General features: G+C 35.4%; 1 protein-coding gene across 9 annotated transcripts in view; it reads right to left on the bottom strand.

Annotated features, from left to right (window-relative positions):
- WDFY3 (WD repeat and FYVE domain containing 3) overlaps positions 1–12,801 on the bottom strand; it is a 273,492-nt gene that overhangs the window by 115,284 nt on the left and 145,407 nt on the right. For 8 of the 9 annotated variants that reach the window (XM_061192466.1, XM_061192461.1, XM_061192465.1 and 5 more), the window contains exons 12-16: positions 11,740–11,933; positions 7,829–8,286; positions 5,893–5,976; positions 1,206–1,383; positions 187–401 (exon numbers count right to left, since the gene is read on the bottom strand). In XM_061192466.1, coding sequence (XP_061048449.1) covers positions 187–401; positions 1,206–1,383; positions 5,893–5,976; positions 7,829–8,286; positions 11,740–11,933 — 1,129 coding nt within the window. The remainder of the gene's footprint in view (positions 1–186; positions 402–1,205; positions 1,384–5,892; positions 5,977–7,828; positions 8,287–11,739; positions 11,934–12,801) is intronic. The other variant, XM_061192464.1, reaches the window with a different exon arrangement.

Genomic DNA, 12,801 nt, shown 5'->3' on the forward strand with positions numbered 1-12,801 from the left:
AACTAGATTTATCTGTTTCTAAGCGCGATATTTTGGGCATTTTGCCCATTTTTGTGGTGTTTTGGTTTTGCCCACAGATAACTGAATATATGTTTATTAAAGCAAGAACTCTTTGACTATGAAGACTCTAGAAACAGCCATTACTAGTGGTGGCTTATTTGAATGTGAAGAAGAGAATACACTGACCTCAGCACCATGGGCTCCAGAGCCTGAGAGGCTAATCGTTCAAACATCCGCTGGAGGGGCGGGTGCAGCGAGTGGTCCTCATCAGCCAGTGCAGCACTGCACCGCTGCAGCAGTCGTGCATGGAGACCAGCTTCACACATGACTTGCTGGTTTCTTTCTGTGTGCACCAGTGATTGTAAAATATTTGCCACGGCCAGTTGAAGGTCCAAAGCATGCTGGAGTTAACAAAGAAATTCATGCCACCAGGGCATTCTTAATAAGACAGGTGATAGTTCTCTCCTTTTAAGAGTTGAAGCACACCTTTTAATATGAGGTCTCTACATGCTTCAAATTACATTCAGATGAATTAAGTAGCTGACTTAAGAGGGACACAGCAACTCCAGAACAGGGCTAGGGAACTATTTCTGGTCTTCATTCTGCTAGAAGCATACCTAGCTCGACTCCATTTTCTTTCAAGTCTTTCGTATTACATGACTATATGTAACTAATAATATTTTTATTTTTATAGAAATAGTGGGTATAAAGTAAATATTTTTCACGGTAAATAAATAACCAGTTTAAAGAATGACCTATTGTTAACATTTGTGACACTTTAGGCCTTTGAAACCATACAACATTTTAAACAAAACTAGTCACCCAAACTCCAGTTCACCCAAACTCCTGTGTTACAAATGAAAATACATAAATAGCCTCAAAATGGTACCTTCAGTCATTTTTCTTCCTGTATTATTTATTAACAATTTCCACTGCTGAGCAGGATTTACAAGGAGAAAGAGAATTATTTTAGTACCAGAAGTAACTGCATTTTAACAAATGAGTTGTATTCTAAAACATACGTATCTATACTACTCATTAGGAAAGTTAAGACTCAAACACGAAAATCCTGTTTTTTTCCTTTACCTACTTCAGTATGTGACACAGAAAGGTTCCATGTCACCTTCTTGGTCCCACTCCCTTGCTCATGCAGTCACACCTTCCACTCATTAAAGACGGGAAGGAACCAATCTATCCAAGCTTACTTCTGGCTGTGTCACTGACCCAACAGAGGCCAGGAGGTCCAGCATAGAAAGCATGGCTCCAGGATGGATGATGACAGCATCAGAACTCTGGAGAGATGAAGTTGCCACATGTAGTTTCAGGTCAGCAACATTTTTAGGAGGGTAGACGGGGGGAGTTGAAACAGAATGATATGCATGCCTATGAAAAGAAAGAAGGGTAATTGGGTATTTAATTTCAATCACATTCTCTGTTCATTTTCTTCATCTTCTACTACCTTTCTCCACTGAGTAAAAAAAAGCCTTATAATTAAGGGGTGGGTTACAAAACACCTTAACGTTGGGAAATTAAAAAACAATATATTATCAATTCTTGAGTCACATACAGACAACTTATCAAGTCTTTTAGGCTCTTATATGTTTTTACCACTTACTCTTTGGATTGTTTCATTAAAGAATGGCACATGATGACTAGTTAACATTACTCTATGGTGTATTTGAAAGTTGCTAAAAGAGTAGATCCTAAAAGTTCTCATCACAAGGAAAAAACCATTTCTTCCTTGAATCTATGTAAGATGATGGATGTTAACTAAACCTACTGTGGTAATCATTTTGCAACACATGTAAGCCAAGTCATTACGATGTATACCTTAAACGTTATACAGTGCAGTATATCAATTATATCTCAGTAAAACTGAAAAAAAGAAAAACAAAAAGAATAACATACATGACAGAAGATATAAAGAATAGGTGAAATTATAGTGAGTCAAAGCTCTAAGAAAGATGATAGTTCTGATAATTTGTGATGAGAGTACAAGTTATATTAAGTGCCTCAGTGAGAGTGTTTTCTTTGAAATTTCTTATGTGTTTTTAACCTTTCCTTAAACCATGGGTAATATAATCAAGAACAAACAAGATCAAAGCGGCCTACTCTATAACTGGTTCAACTGAGTCAGAGTTGGCTCAGAATCCTGGCCACATGTCAATAAATGTATTAAGAATCAAGGAGTTCTCCTTTAGCTTATTTGGAACAACATTCAAGCTCTTTTGCATTATCCTCCCTACCACTGAGAATACTCACAATTTTTTAAAACTTGGGATATTTTACGTAACAAGCTTCCATGAGTTAGAAAGCCTAGCCATGCCCTGAATGCACAACATTTCTTCTCATCAGTGATCTCCACCGTCTATTTCATACTCTTCTTCTGCAATTCATGAGTTTTGCACATTTTGTATCTTGGCACAAGGAAACAGATGCTTGTGGCTTCAGCCTATGGGAGCTCTTTGTTCCAATGAATTGGTTTCAGCATAATTTGTCTAATGCTGAGCTCTGTCACTGAGAGCAGCGCAGTTTCAGCTCTCTGGCACAAGAGCAGCTTGGGAAACAGATGCTTTAAGTCACTGATTTAGTAGCAAAGAATTGGCACTGCCTTTTTTTTTTTTTTTTTTTTTAAGTACCATTCTCTTTTTAACAGAGATTCTAGGAAAGTACTCAGCTTCACTTAAAAAAAAGAAAAAAAACACATGTGCTCTACTGTTTAAAGTCAGCATATCCTCCACCTACTCATTTTTTTCACTCCCTGGTTTTTTTTTTCTGTTTTTGTTCAGAAAGATTTAATTTCTAAACTTACTAGAATAGTTTTCTAAATGTTTATTAACAACAGGTATCCTCCTCCCATGTTTCTCCCTTTATTCTTTAAAATATTTTGACCTAACTAGAAAAAAAAAGATTCCTAATTCCTCTATTGTGTAATAGGAACTCCAAACCATTAAGAAATTTCATAAAAATTGTTTTCATTACACACAAAAACTAACACAATTTTGAGAAAAAACATCAATTCTAATTGTATATTCTAGTTACAGGCCTTCTGAAATTATTTCTTAGTTGCCTGATTTAATATAAATTTGAACTTAAATTATTGATATGTATAGCTAGGAAGAAGTCCTTTATGTCTTTGGAAACTGAACTCTACTAATATGTAACTATTATAGTAGTAAACTTTTAAATCTTATATAGAAAAATATTCTAATGTAGGAATTACATTATTCTTCTCAAACTAGAAAAATACTGCAAACATCGTAGAAATCTAAAACATGGTATTTATTAAGTAAAATTAGGTCGATTTTAACAGCCATTATATAACATTAATTCTTACTAAGTCACTTAGGTATTACCACAGGTATTACCACTTTTTACATTTAGAGACTGTGGTAAGCTTATTAAATGGGTAGCTACCAACCAAGACCTAACCATTTGTAAAGATAGGATAAAATGACATTGCAAAATTTAGTTAATTTTTATGTTGCAGTTACTTTTAAAGCTTAAAGAAATTGCTACTTAATATTTCAATCTAAATTCTCATATATACTTATCTACCTCTTTTGGGAATATATACTTAAATATTTAAATTCTGAATTTGCTTTGCCTTAATTATCAAGTGTGTATAGGCACTAAGTAATGGACCCCATGTTCGAACGATAACTAGTACTCGCCACCTTTTTTGCTATTGCAGATATATTCTGAGAGTCTTGGTTACTATTTTGTATTTTGTTTTCACCTCCTCTAACTGTGATTGAATATTGTTCAGCATAATTCTGTTCCATTATTCCTTCTGAATAATGAAAAAAAATTACGACTTTTAGTTTTCCAAAATAAGGTTTCCTAGTTCTTTTTCCTCCAATTCTTCTAATAGAGAAGAATCTCCAAGATTTTACTTGCCAGACAAGTATCACAAGTTGAAATTTCCTTAGTACCTTAATCTCCACAAGCCATAAAACTAACACAATGTCGGGTTTTTCCTTTTGCAAACAAAACAAAACAAAACATGTTTTGCCACAAGAAAAAAGATGCCCATAAGCTGATGCAATTTGAGATGTTCTTGAGATATTCTAACTTCAAAAATTACTATACTGTGAAGTAAAAAAAGTTTTCTTTATTAGCTTATGATTCTTATCACTGAGCAAAATGTATGTAACCTGACCAGAATGGCAAGCTGAAAATGTCAACACTGATCTTATTATTAGCAGGAACAGCACTGGGAGCTTCCTTGGGGTAACATCAACTTGTAAGCCTGATTAGAATTCCCATGGATAAGATACACTCAACTACAACTGCTGATTCAGTGACAGTTTCCCCTTAGGTCAAAGACAGGACATCCTTACATGTAGCTGTGTTGCAAAAGATGAAAAAATGTTTTTGATCGAAGGCCTTAAAAAACTATGATATGGAATAAAATGCTGTTTTCCCTCTGTCAAACTACTATTTAAATAAATAGTAGGTTCCGATAGATTTTTAAATATTTGTCCCCTTAATCTGTGAATCCCTATTGAAAGTGTTCTGTAATTTTTGGTTAATACTTAATGAATTTAAAACACAGCAATTTCTGAGCCTTTACCATGTATGATAGAATCATAAATACGATTTTTTTTTAATGATTAAAATTATTTAGTAATTGAAACTATTTTTCTAACATCCAGTAGTTCTCTGGGATAGTAAGCACACATGAATCTTCCAACACAAAGTATACCTTTTACCTTACTCATTTTAGCAACAGAAAGATACACTAGGTCAACTCAAATTGATTTCATAATATCTTGAATCAAGAACTGCTCTTACAAAAACAAAAAAGAAATAGTAGTTTTTAAATACAAATACATTGAACAATACTAAATTCAGTTAACTATGCCATGATTTACTAGAAGAAAATGAGCTGTAAGCCCCAGTGTAAATTTAAAAGAAAAAGGAAAATATAAGCCTATATACCTAATGAATATTACTCTTAAAATATATTGAAATACCAAATTTATAACAAATACTTCAAATTTAGTACTAATTTAACCACAACTGTGTTCAAGTTTCAAAATCTGAACAACAGAAATAAAATTAAATAACAACATAGCAGAACCTCAGGATTCATTTTTAAAAAGCCACAGTGGAAGAGAATTAATACAAGACTTAAGGACTTGCACTTGCTTATGAGGAAAACAGGGGCAGGAAGAGTATTTGGTGCCAAGTGCACAGACTATGATCCTTTTAAGTACAGGTCACAAATGGAATCTCAAATGGATCTTAATTGTACTCTTGTCAATCAACTGCTGGTTCTTTATAGTCATAAGCTTTATATATGAGGTAGACTACATCAGTTTAGAAAGAGATTTACACACAACTGATGAAAACAGGAGCTAGGGGAGATTTTTTTTATTCGCTTTTTCAAAGGTTAGCCTGCTGAGTCTTCATAACAGCATCACACTTCAACTGGTTGAACCCGATTGAGAAAATACACATTTCCTCAGCCAGTGCTGGGATGTTCATTTTGAAGTAATACTAAAAACCAAAGAATGATCCCAAGCACATTTAAAGTGAAAAGAAAAAGGAGAAAAGTATTCTAGTTAAAGAGTAGAGGCATTACATCCTCATTTCTAAATTAATTTTAATAAAATACATGCTGGCTCTAAAATGCATATTTTAGTCCAAATAATAGGGTTGGATGACAAAATTCTACATGTCCTTCATATCTTCATAGCATCAACACATTTTACTCTCATAAATATACTCAGCAGAAGCTGACAGTTTTGAAAACAAAAGCAAAGATATCAAATAGAAAGAAAATAATTAAAGTTACAAAGCACAAAATCCACATTAACATATAATTGAGCACAGAAGAAAAAAACCCATACAAGTAAAGACTGACTTCGGTTATTAGATCAGTACCTTTTCCTGGACAAAGCTGGTGTACCCCAAGGAGAGGGGAGAGAAGACTCACTTGTCAGGCAAGGAGGGATCTGCTCTGCACGACTACAGACGACAAAACAGGGCGGTTTAGAAAGGTCAGAACAGGACACCGGGTTGGCAGTCGGTTAGTTTCACAAGAAATACCAGTAAAAGTTTAATAGGGAACGTCCTCCCTACTCAGCGGGAACAAGGAACAAGACTACAACACATGCACTGAGGGAAACAGAAAAGCATGCTTAGGGCAGATGCTTATTCATTCATGTTAACACGTAACATATTTGTTAAACAGAGTGCTATAGGCCTTGTTTTTTGAGGAAGCAAACTAAAAATAAGGTACACTAACCAGGATAAGTTAGAAAACAAGGGAAAAGAGGCTGAATCTAAATACACAAATTTTAATTTTAAAAAACATCTTATTCCCTCAACACTACACTCTACCATGGTTTCTATAAGTTAAGGATATATATGCATTTTTATTTTCAAGGCAGGGAAAATTTGAAAACCTTTTTTACATTACCTGTGTTTTCTATCTAAATACTAAGGCCAAAGAAATATTAAGAAACAGGAAACATCTCAGTAGGTATTTCAAAGTAGATAATTTTACAGTTAAGGATATAAAAGCTTTTAGCTCTACCCGATAGAGTTACTTGCTTTATTTATGGGGCCATTATAGAAACAATTCACTTGTTTTATGAAGTAAAACTATGGTAATGGCTAAAAGTGATAATGCTTGGGGCAAATTAGCAGCACGATCAGCATGATCACTCTCACATTATTTTCAAAGTGAGAGCTTAATTGAAAACACACTTTAAGAACTGAAAATAAGTGATTTAGGTAAAGCAGACTTACGATCTCAGAACCCTGGATTTTCCACATCATAGATTTTATCACGATATGTTATGGTTTATTTATGTGTTTGTATTTAAGGTAAAGGATGGATATAACCAAAGTAGCCTTGTGCTGAGTTGCACCCTCAACGCCTAGCACGATGACTTGGCATGCGATAGGTGTTTGTTAAGTACTTGTTTAATGAAGGAATGAGTAAATTAATCTGATGGACTCTTGAACTATCAATGTCTCCCAGGGAGATAAATCATTTTTTGAGGATTATAAAATGTTAGGAATGATTATGAATGTTGAGACTATATCATCTGTCTGAAAATACATGTAATCATAACTATGTTCTATTGATAACTAATATCAATAAGTCTGGATGTACCTAATGTTCTTGAGAATAAAGAGGAAAAAGAAAACATAGGAAACACCACCATGAAAAGTAAACTTCAGGGACTTCCCTGGTGGCGCAGTGGTTAAGAATCTGCCTGCCAATGCAGGGGACATGGGTTTGATCCCTGGTCTGGGAAGATCCCATATGCTGTGGAACAACTAAGCCCATGCGCTACAACTAGTGAGCCTGTGCTCTAGAGCCCACGCGCCACAACTACGAAGCCCACGCACCCTAGAGCCCACGCGCCGCAACTACTGAGCCTGCGTGCTGCAACTACTGAAGCCCGTGTGCCTACAGCCGGTGCTTCACAAGATGAGAAGCCACCACAATGAGAAGCCCATGCACCACAACGAAGAGTAGCCCCCGCTCGCCGCAACCAGAGAAAGCCCACGCGTAGCAACTGAGACCCAACATGGGGGGAAAAAAAAAAAGTAAACTTCATTGAAACTGTTCCACTAAGTGCATTGAGAGCCTAACTCTAACCTGGTTTTACAAATAATACACAGATGTCCATGCTGAAAAGCTTAACATCAGAGCAATAGTAATATTCACAAATAAAGTGGTAAGTAAATGAGAGAGAAGATTCATTTGTTTTCATTTTCTTTCAGGTTAAATTATAATTTAAGCCTTAATGTTGAAGTCATACATAGTATACCCTTTAATTCAGAGCACAGAGCAGAGCCATACCTGTCAAAAGAATCTGTGGCTACTTTGTAGAGATAAATAAAGAGTTTACTGCAGTGCCGTAGAGTGGGTGACACTGAATCCATCAAGATTACGTCTTCCTCTAAAAGTCTTTGAAATGGCTGTGTATTTGAGGGGAAGACATTCATGGGGCTTATTTTTCTTAGGTCTGAGAAACAGCCAAGAAATCGAACGGCATCTGCCAACTTCTCATACTGAATCTCTGTTTTGAAGAAATGAGAGTTGGCCGGCTCGTAGCGCATTGCTGCAGTCAATGTGCAGAATACAGTGTGGAGAAGTTCAAACACTTGATTCTGGTTCACTTTCTCCCAGCCATTCTTGGGTGGTGAGCTCAAAGATCTTTCCATAGCAACAAGCAAGGACGTAATGTACACAAATCCTCCAACTTTCCTAAAAACTGTTCTTGAACGATGGCTTTCTCGAAGGACTGACAGGAGGGCCTACAGGGGACAAAGAAACAACACAAACAAAAACAAACTTATAATTCAAATTAAAGAAAAATAACCGTACATGAATGTCAAAGGGGAATGCCATTCTGTGAACATCTGATATGAGTATTTTTGTCATTTACCGAATAAGCAGTCTTATGAAGCATGCCAAATATTTTGCTAATTAAAAAGTGCCATATTAAAAGCAGAAGATCATTTTAGAAAACACTATCGCATATTGCTTTTGACAGAATAATGGATATATCCAAATCCTGGCCGAAAAGCTTTTCCTATGTATTTGATGAATAATGACATCAATGAATTCAGTGATTTTTACAAAGTAATTTTATTAAATAAGTAAAATACATATTTGAGTATAATTTTACACGATCATGAAAACTTACGACTGTGTGTATACAAAATGATTTATTCTAGAAAGGATTAGAGAGATGATCAGGGACGCCAAGAGCTGAAGTATTCCGATTCATATAAAATGACCATATCCCGATGCTTTGGAAAGAGCAGTCACTTCAGAGGAGTTATTAGACATTCTCTCTTGCAAAGTGAACTGCGGCCTGAGGGCTGAAAGCATGCTCTTTCCCAGAATAGCTGTTAAGGCCAAACAGGTAAAACAATCTTTTATAACTATCAGTTATTTTCTGAACTGTCATACTTTTAACATAGTTTATTATTAAAAATAACACATTATAAAATTACTTAACATTTTATGGGGCACTTACTGTGTATTAGGTACTTCTTTAATTGCTTTATTACATTAGCTTATTTAATTCTCTCAATAATCCTATGCATTGGACACTATTATTATCCACACTTTAGAAATGAAAAATTGAGACCCCACACGGTTAAATAATTTGCCAAAGGCTTATACAATGGCAAAGATAGGATTTAAACCCAGGCAGTCTGATTCCCCTACTCATTCAATTAACCATGAAGGTATACTGCCCCAAAGAGCAATTCGAAATCTGTTTGCAGATACACAGGCTCCTTTTCCCTGTTTCAGCAACTGAAACACCATGAGAACCTAATTTTGCTCAAGACACAATTTATAATCGTCCCAGTCATTACATTTGAAAAGGTCATTTTATTAAAATATCTCATATATTTCTAATAGTATTTGCAAAAGGGAAAAGCTAAATATTAATATATATAATTACCTTTTTCAAATATACTATTGATACTTTAGAAATTATGAGATTCCACTGTACATACCTATACCTTATTATTTTAAAAGACAGAAAACGTACAATCTGTATATGTAAATAAAATTTAGAAATACAGTGTATTCCTTCCATTATTCTGCAAGCAGTAAGTTTCCATTTTGTTTCCGTATCTTCTCAAATTTAATAAACTGTACTTGTAATATCAACTCCTATTTACAACAAGACTTCATAACTTTTTGTTATTTTTAAGCATCTTAGAACCTAGCCTGAAGGTTAAATGCAAGGGCTAGAGTTAGAACGCTTGGGTGGAAATTTTGACCCCAACATTAAAAAGCATTTCACTATGGTCAGTTACTTAACCTTTCTGTGCCAGAGTTTCATCTTACGTAAAATCTAGACAATAATAAGAACTTACTTTACAGGAAATACATGTAAAACCCTTAGCAAAGTGCCTGGCATAAAAACCCATAACCATCATCATCTTCAAAAACACACTGGGGAAAAACTGGACATGTATTATTTTATATATGAGGAAGCACGAGTTAAGAGTCAAAGTAATATGTACAAAATCATATCACTGGTCAGAATTATGATAGGGGTCAGAAAAACAGTGCTTATTAATCCTTAGTCTAAAAGTACTCTATGTTGTGTGCTTCTGGATAAGTTCACCTCCTACTGCCTCAAAACTGGTTACTCTGTTGGCACTGTGACATTATCACAGCATAATCTCAGTATCTGAAAATTTCAAATACCATGAATAACTTAATATCCTGTTTAAATCAATAATTAATGATAATGTAGCAAATTCCAAAGTTACAAGGAGATGTAGATGCTAGGTGGTTAATTAGACAAAATCATCAGCTACATATTAACTCCATTTGCATAAATCTAATGCTTACAATTCAAATTTGTACACTGGCAGAATTATAAAATACTACATATTACAAATTAAACTACATAGGTCTGTGGTTGTCTCAACTGAATGGAGACAGTGAGAAGCAATTCTGAATGAAGCAAAAATGGAAACTGAAACTGGAATCCCAAATCCTCCTCGCTGCCTTCCAACACTACTTCATGCCCTCAAAGCAGTGGAATGCTGGAGCCAGCTCATACCGGTAATGAGAGCCAACAGTTTTATTTTTGGAATTCTGCATACCAGTTGTTAAAAACATAACCATAATTAAAAATTAAGTTCTATAAATTTAAAACTAAATTAATTATTTTAAAAACAAAAGTAGTAAATACTCAAAACTCTGTACTTCTTAGTTATTTTCTATATTTTATGATTATTTGTGCCCTTGAGATATTATACAATGGGGTGCTACTGTACACCTCTTCCCAAGCCACATTCAGTAACACATTAATTGCCTGAAACAGGTCACAGTGGGAGTACTGACACCATGGAAATCAGTAAATGCAGCAATATCAGGACCCCCTCCTGTCTTCCTCCTGTCTCAGAGTCAGTTATCACCATTTACCAGAACAACACTGTTTTAAAATTACAGGTCAGTTAATTGCCTCTTGTTGGCTTTATCTACCAATATTTTACAAATCCAATTACAAAGGTACCAAGAACGGAGGAAAATGTATGTTTAAAAAGTTGGCAACCTTAACGACTTTTGAAGGCACTTGTTTTTACCCCAACAATCCCCTCAAATATACAAATGTTCCTCTATATTGATATGCATGTAGATATCTTCCTTGTCTAAGAGATGAATTGTGGTCCGATTCATTCTTGCTTTTAAGTTAAAATGCACACTCAAAATTGTCATTATGGGAATTCCCTGGCGGTCCAGTGGTTAGGACTCCGTGCTTTCACTGCCAGGGCCTGGGTTCAATCCCTGGTTGGGGAACTAAGATCCCACAAGCCATGCAGCCAGGCCAAAAAAAAAAAAATTGTCATTATACTCAAAACAGGATGAAACATACAACAGCATAAAGAAAAACACACAAATTTCTCATTATTGATGAGAAATTAACTGAATAAAGCAAAAGTTTAATAAAAGAAATACATGATTCTAGAAGGAAGCTATACTTCCTGTCATGTCTGTGGCAGGAACAGGGTGAGGGTCCCAGGAGAGGAAGTCAGAGGGAAAAGAGAGCTGTCGTCCCCAGGGCCCTTGGAGGCCAGGTTAGAGACACTGGCTTTTCTTCAGTTATTATTTTGACATAATTTTAGACTTGAAGAAAAATTGCAAGAATAGTTCATAATAGTTTTAAGTCATTTAAAAACAGCCACAGATTTTAGTAGTAAAAATCATACCAACACACTTATCAAACTTACTCTTAGGATGTCAGTCTTCAGCTGCAGTTCTGTTGGTGGGGCTGAGTGCATCAACCCCAGGAGCGTGCCCATGTCATCATCCCCATTTGGAGAAAGCACCAACTGCTGGATCATCATCAGGGCATGCTGCCGACATTGTGGGTACCTTACTATATTATGCGCACATCTTGCGCCTCCAAATTCTCGAAAAATTCCTTGGAGGAAGGAGAAAAAAGAACAATATGGGCTAACTTAAAACATTCTAAGCCGAATGAATTAAAACCTGATCTTTTTGTAGAAAGAGTAACTCAGAAGAATGCACATAAAACCCACCCAGCTATTTCACTTTTTAAATTACAATAGAAAAATCTCCTTTTAAATTAACAATTATAATACAATACAAAACTGTGGGTTGTCAGCAAAGGCAGATACAAATTTTCTGTAGATTTCCTTTATGCAAGAATGCCCTGGGGCTTCCCTGGTAGTGCAGTGGTTAAGAATCTGCAACTAAGCCCACGCGCCACAGCTACTGAAGCCCATGTGCCTAGAGCCTGTGCTCTCCAACAAGAGAAGCCCACACACCTCAACGAAGAGTAGCCCCCGCTCACGGCAACCAGAGAAAAGCCAGAGCACAGCAACGAAGATCCAACGCAGCCAAAAATAAAATAAATAAAATAAATAAATTTGGAAAAAAAAAAAAAAGAAAAGGAAAAAAGAAAAAAAGCATGTCCTGATATGGTCAACATGTCCAGCTTCTCCAAATCTAGACTATTCGTAAATTTCATGGGTAGATACCAAAGAGGCCAATATTTTTATGTAGAGGCTTTACTGAACAATACTTGAAATCAGTTTAGTAAAAGGCTTTTAGATGAACAATATCCCAAATAAATGAGGTTTAAACTGAACAAGGCTTCTAAAACGATAGCAAGAAAACAATGGAATAAGTTATTCTGCAATGAGAAAAATTACAAGGAACCAAACTTTTTTAGTTAGTAGAGCACACAAACAAAAAGAAGACAAACGTTATAACAGAAAGCATTAGGCACTGCACTGTCCCAAAGGCTTTATGTAGATTGATTTATT

The sequence above is a fragment of the Eubalaena glacialis genome, chromosome 5 (genome assembly GCF_028564815.1).
Source record: "Eubalaena glacialis isolate mEubGla1 chromosome 5, mEubGla1.1.hap2.+ XY, whole genome shotgun sequence".
Lineage (NCBI taxonomy): Eukaryota > Metazoa > Chordata > Mammalia > Artiodactyla > Balaenidae > Eubalaena > Eubalaena glacialis.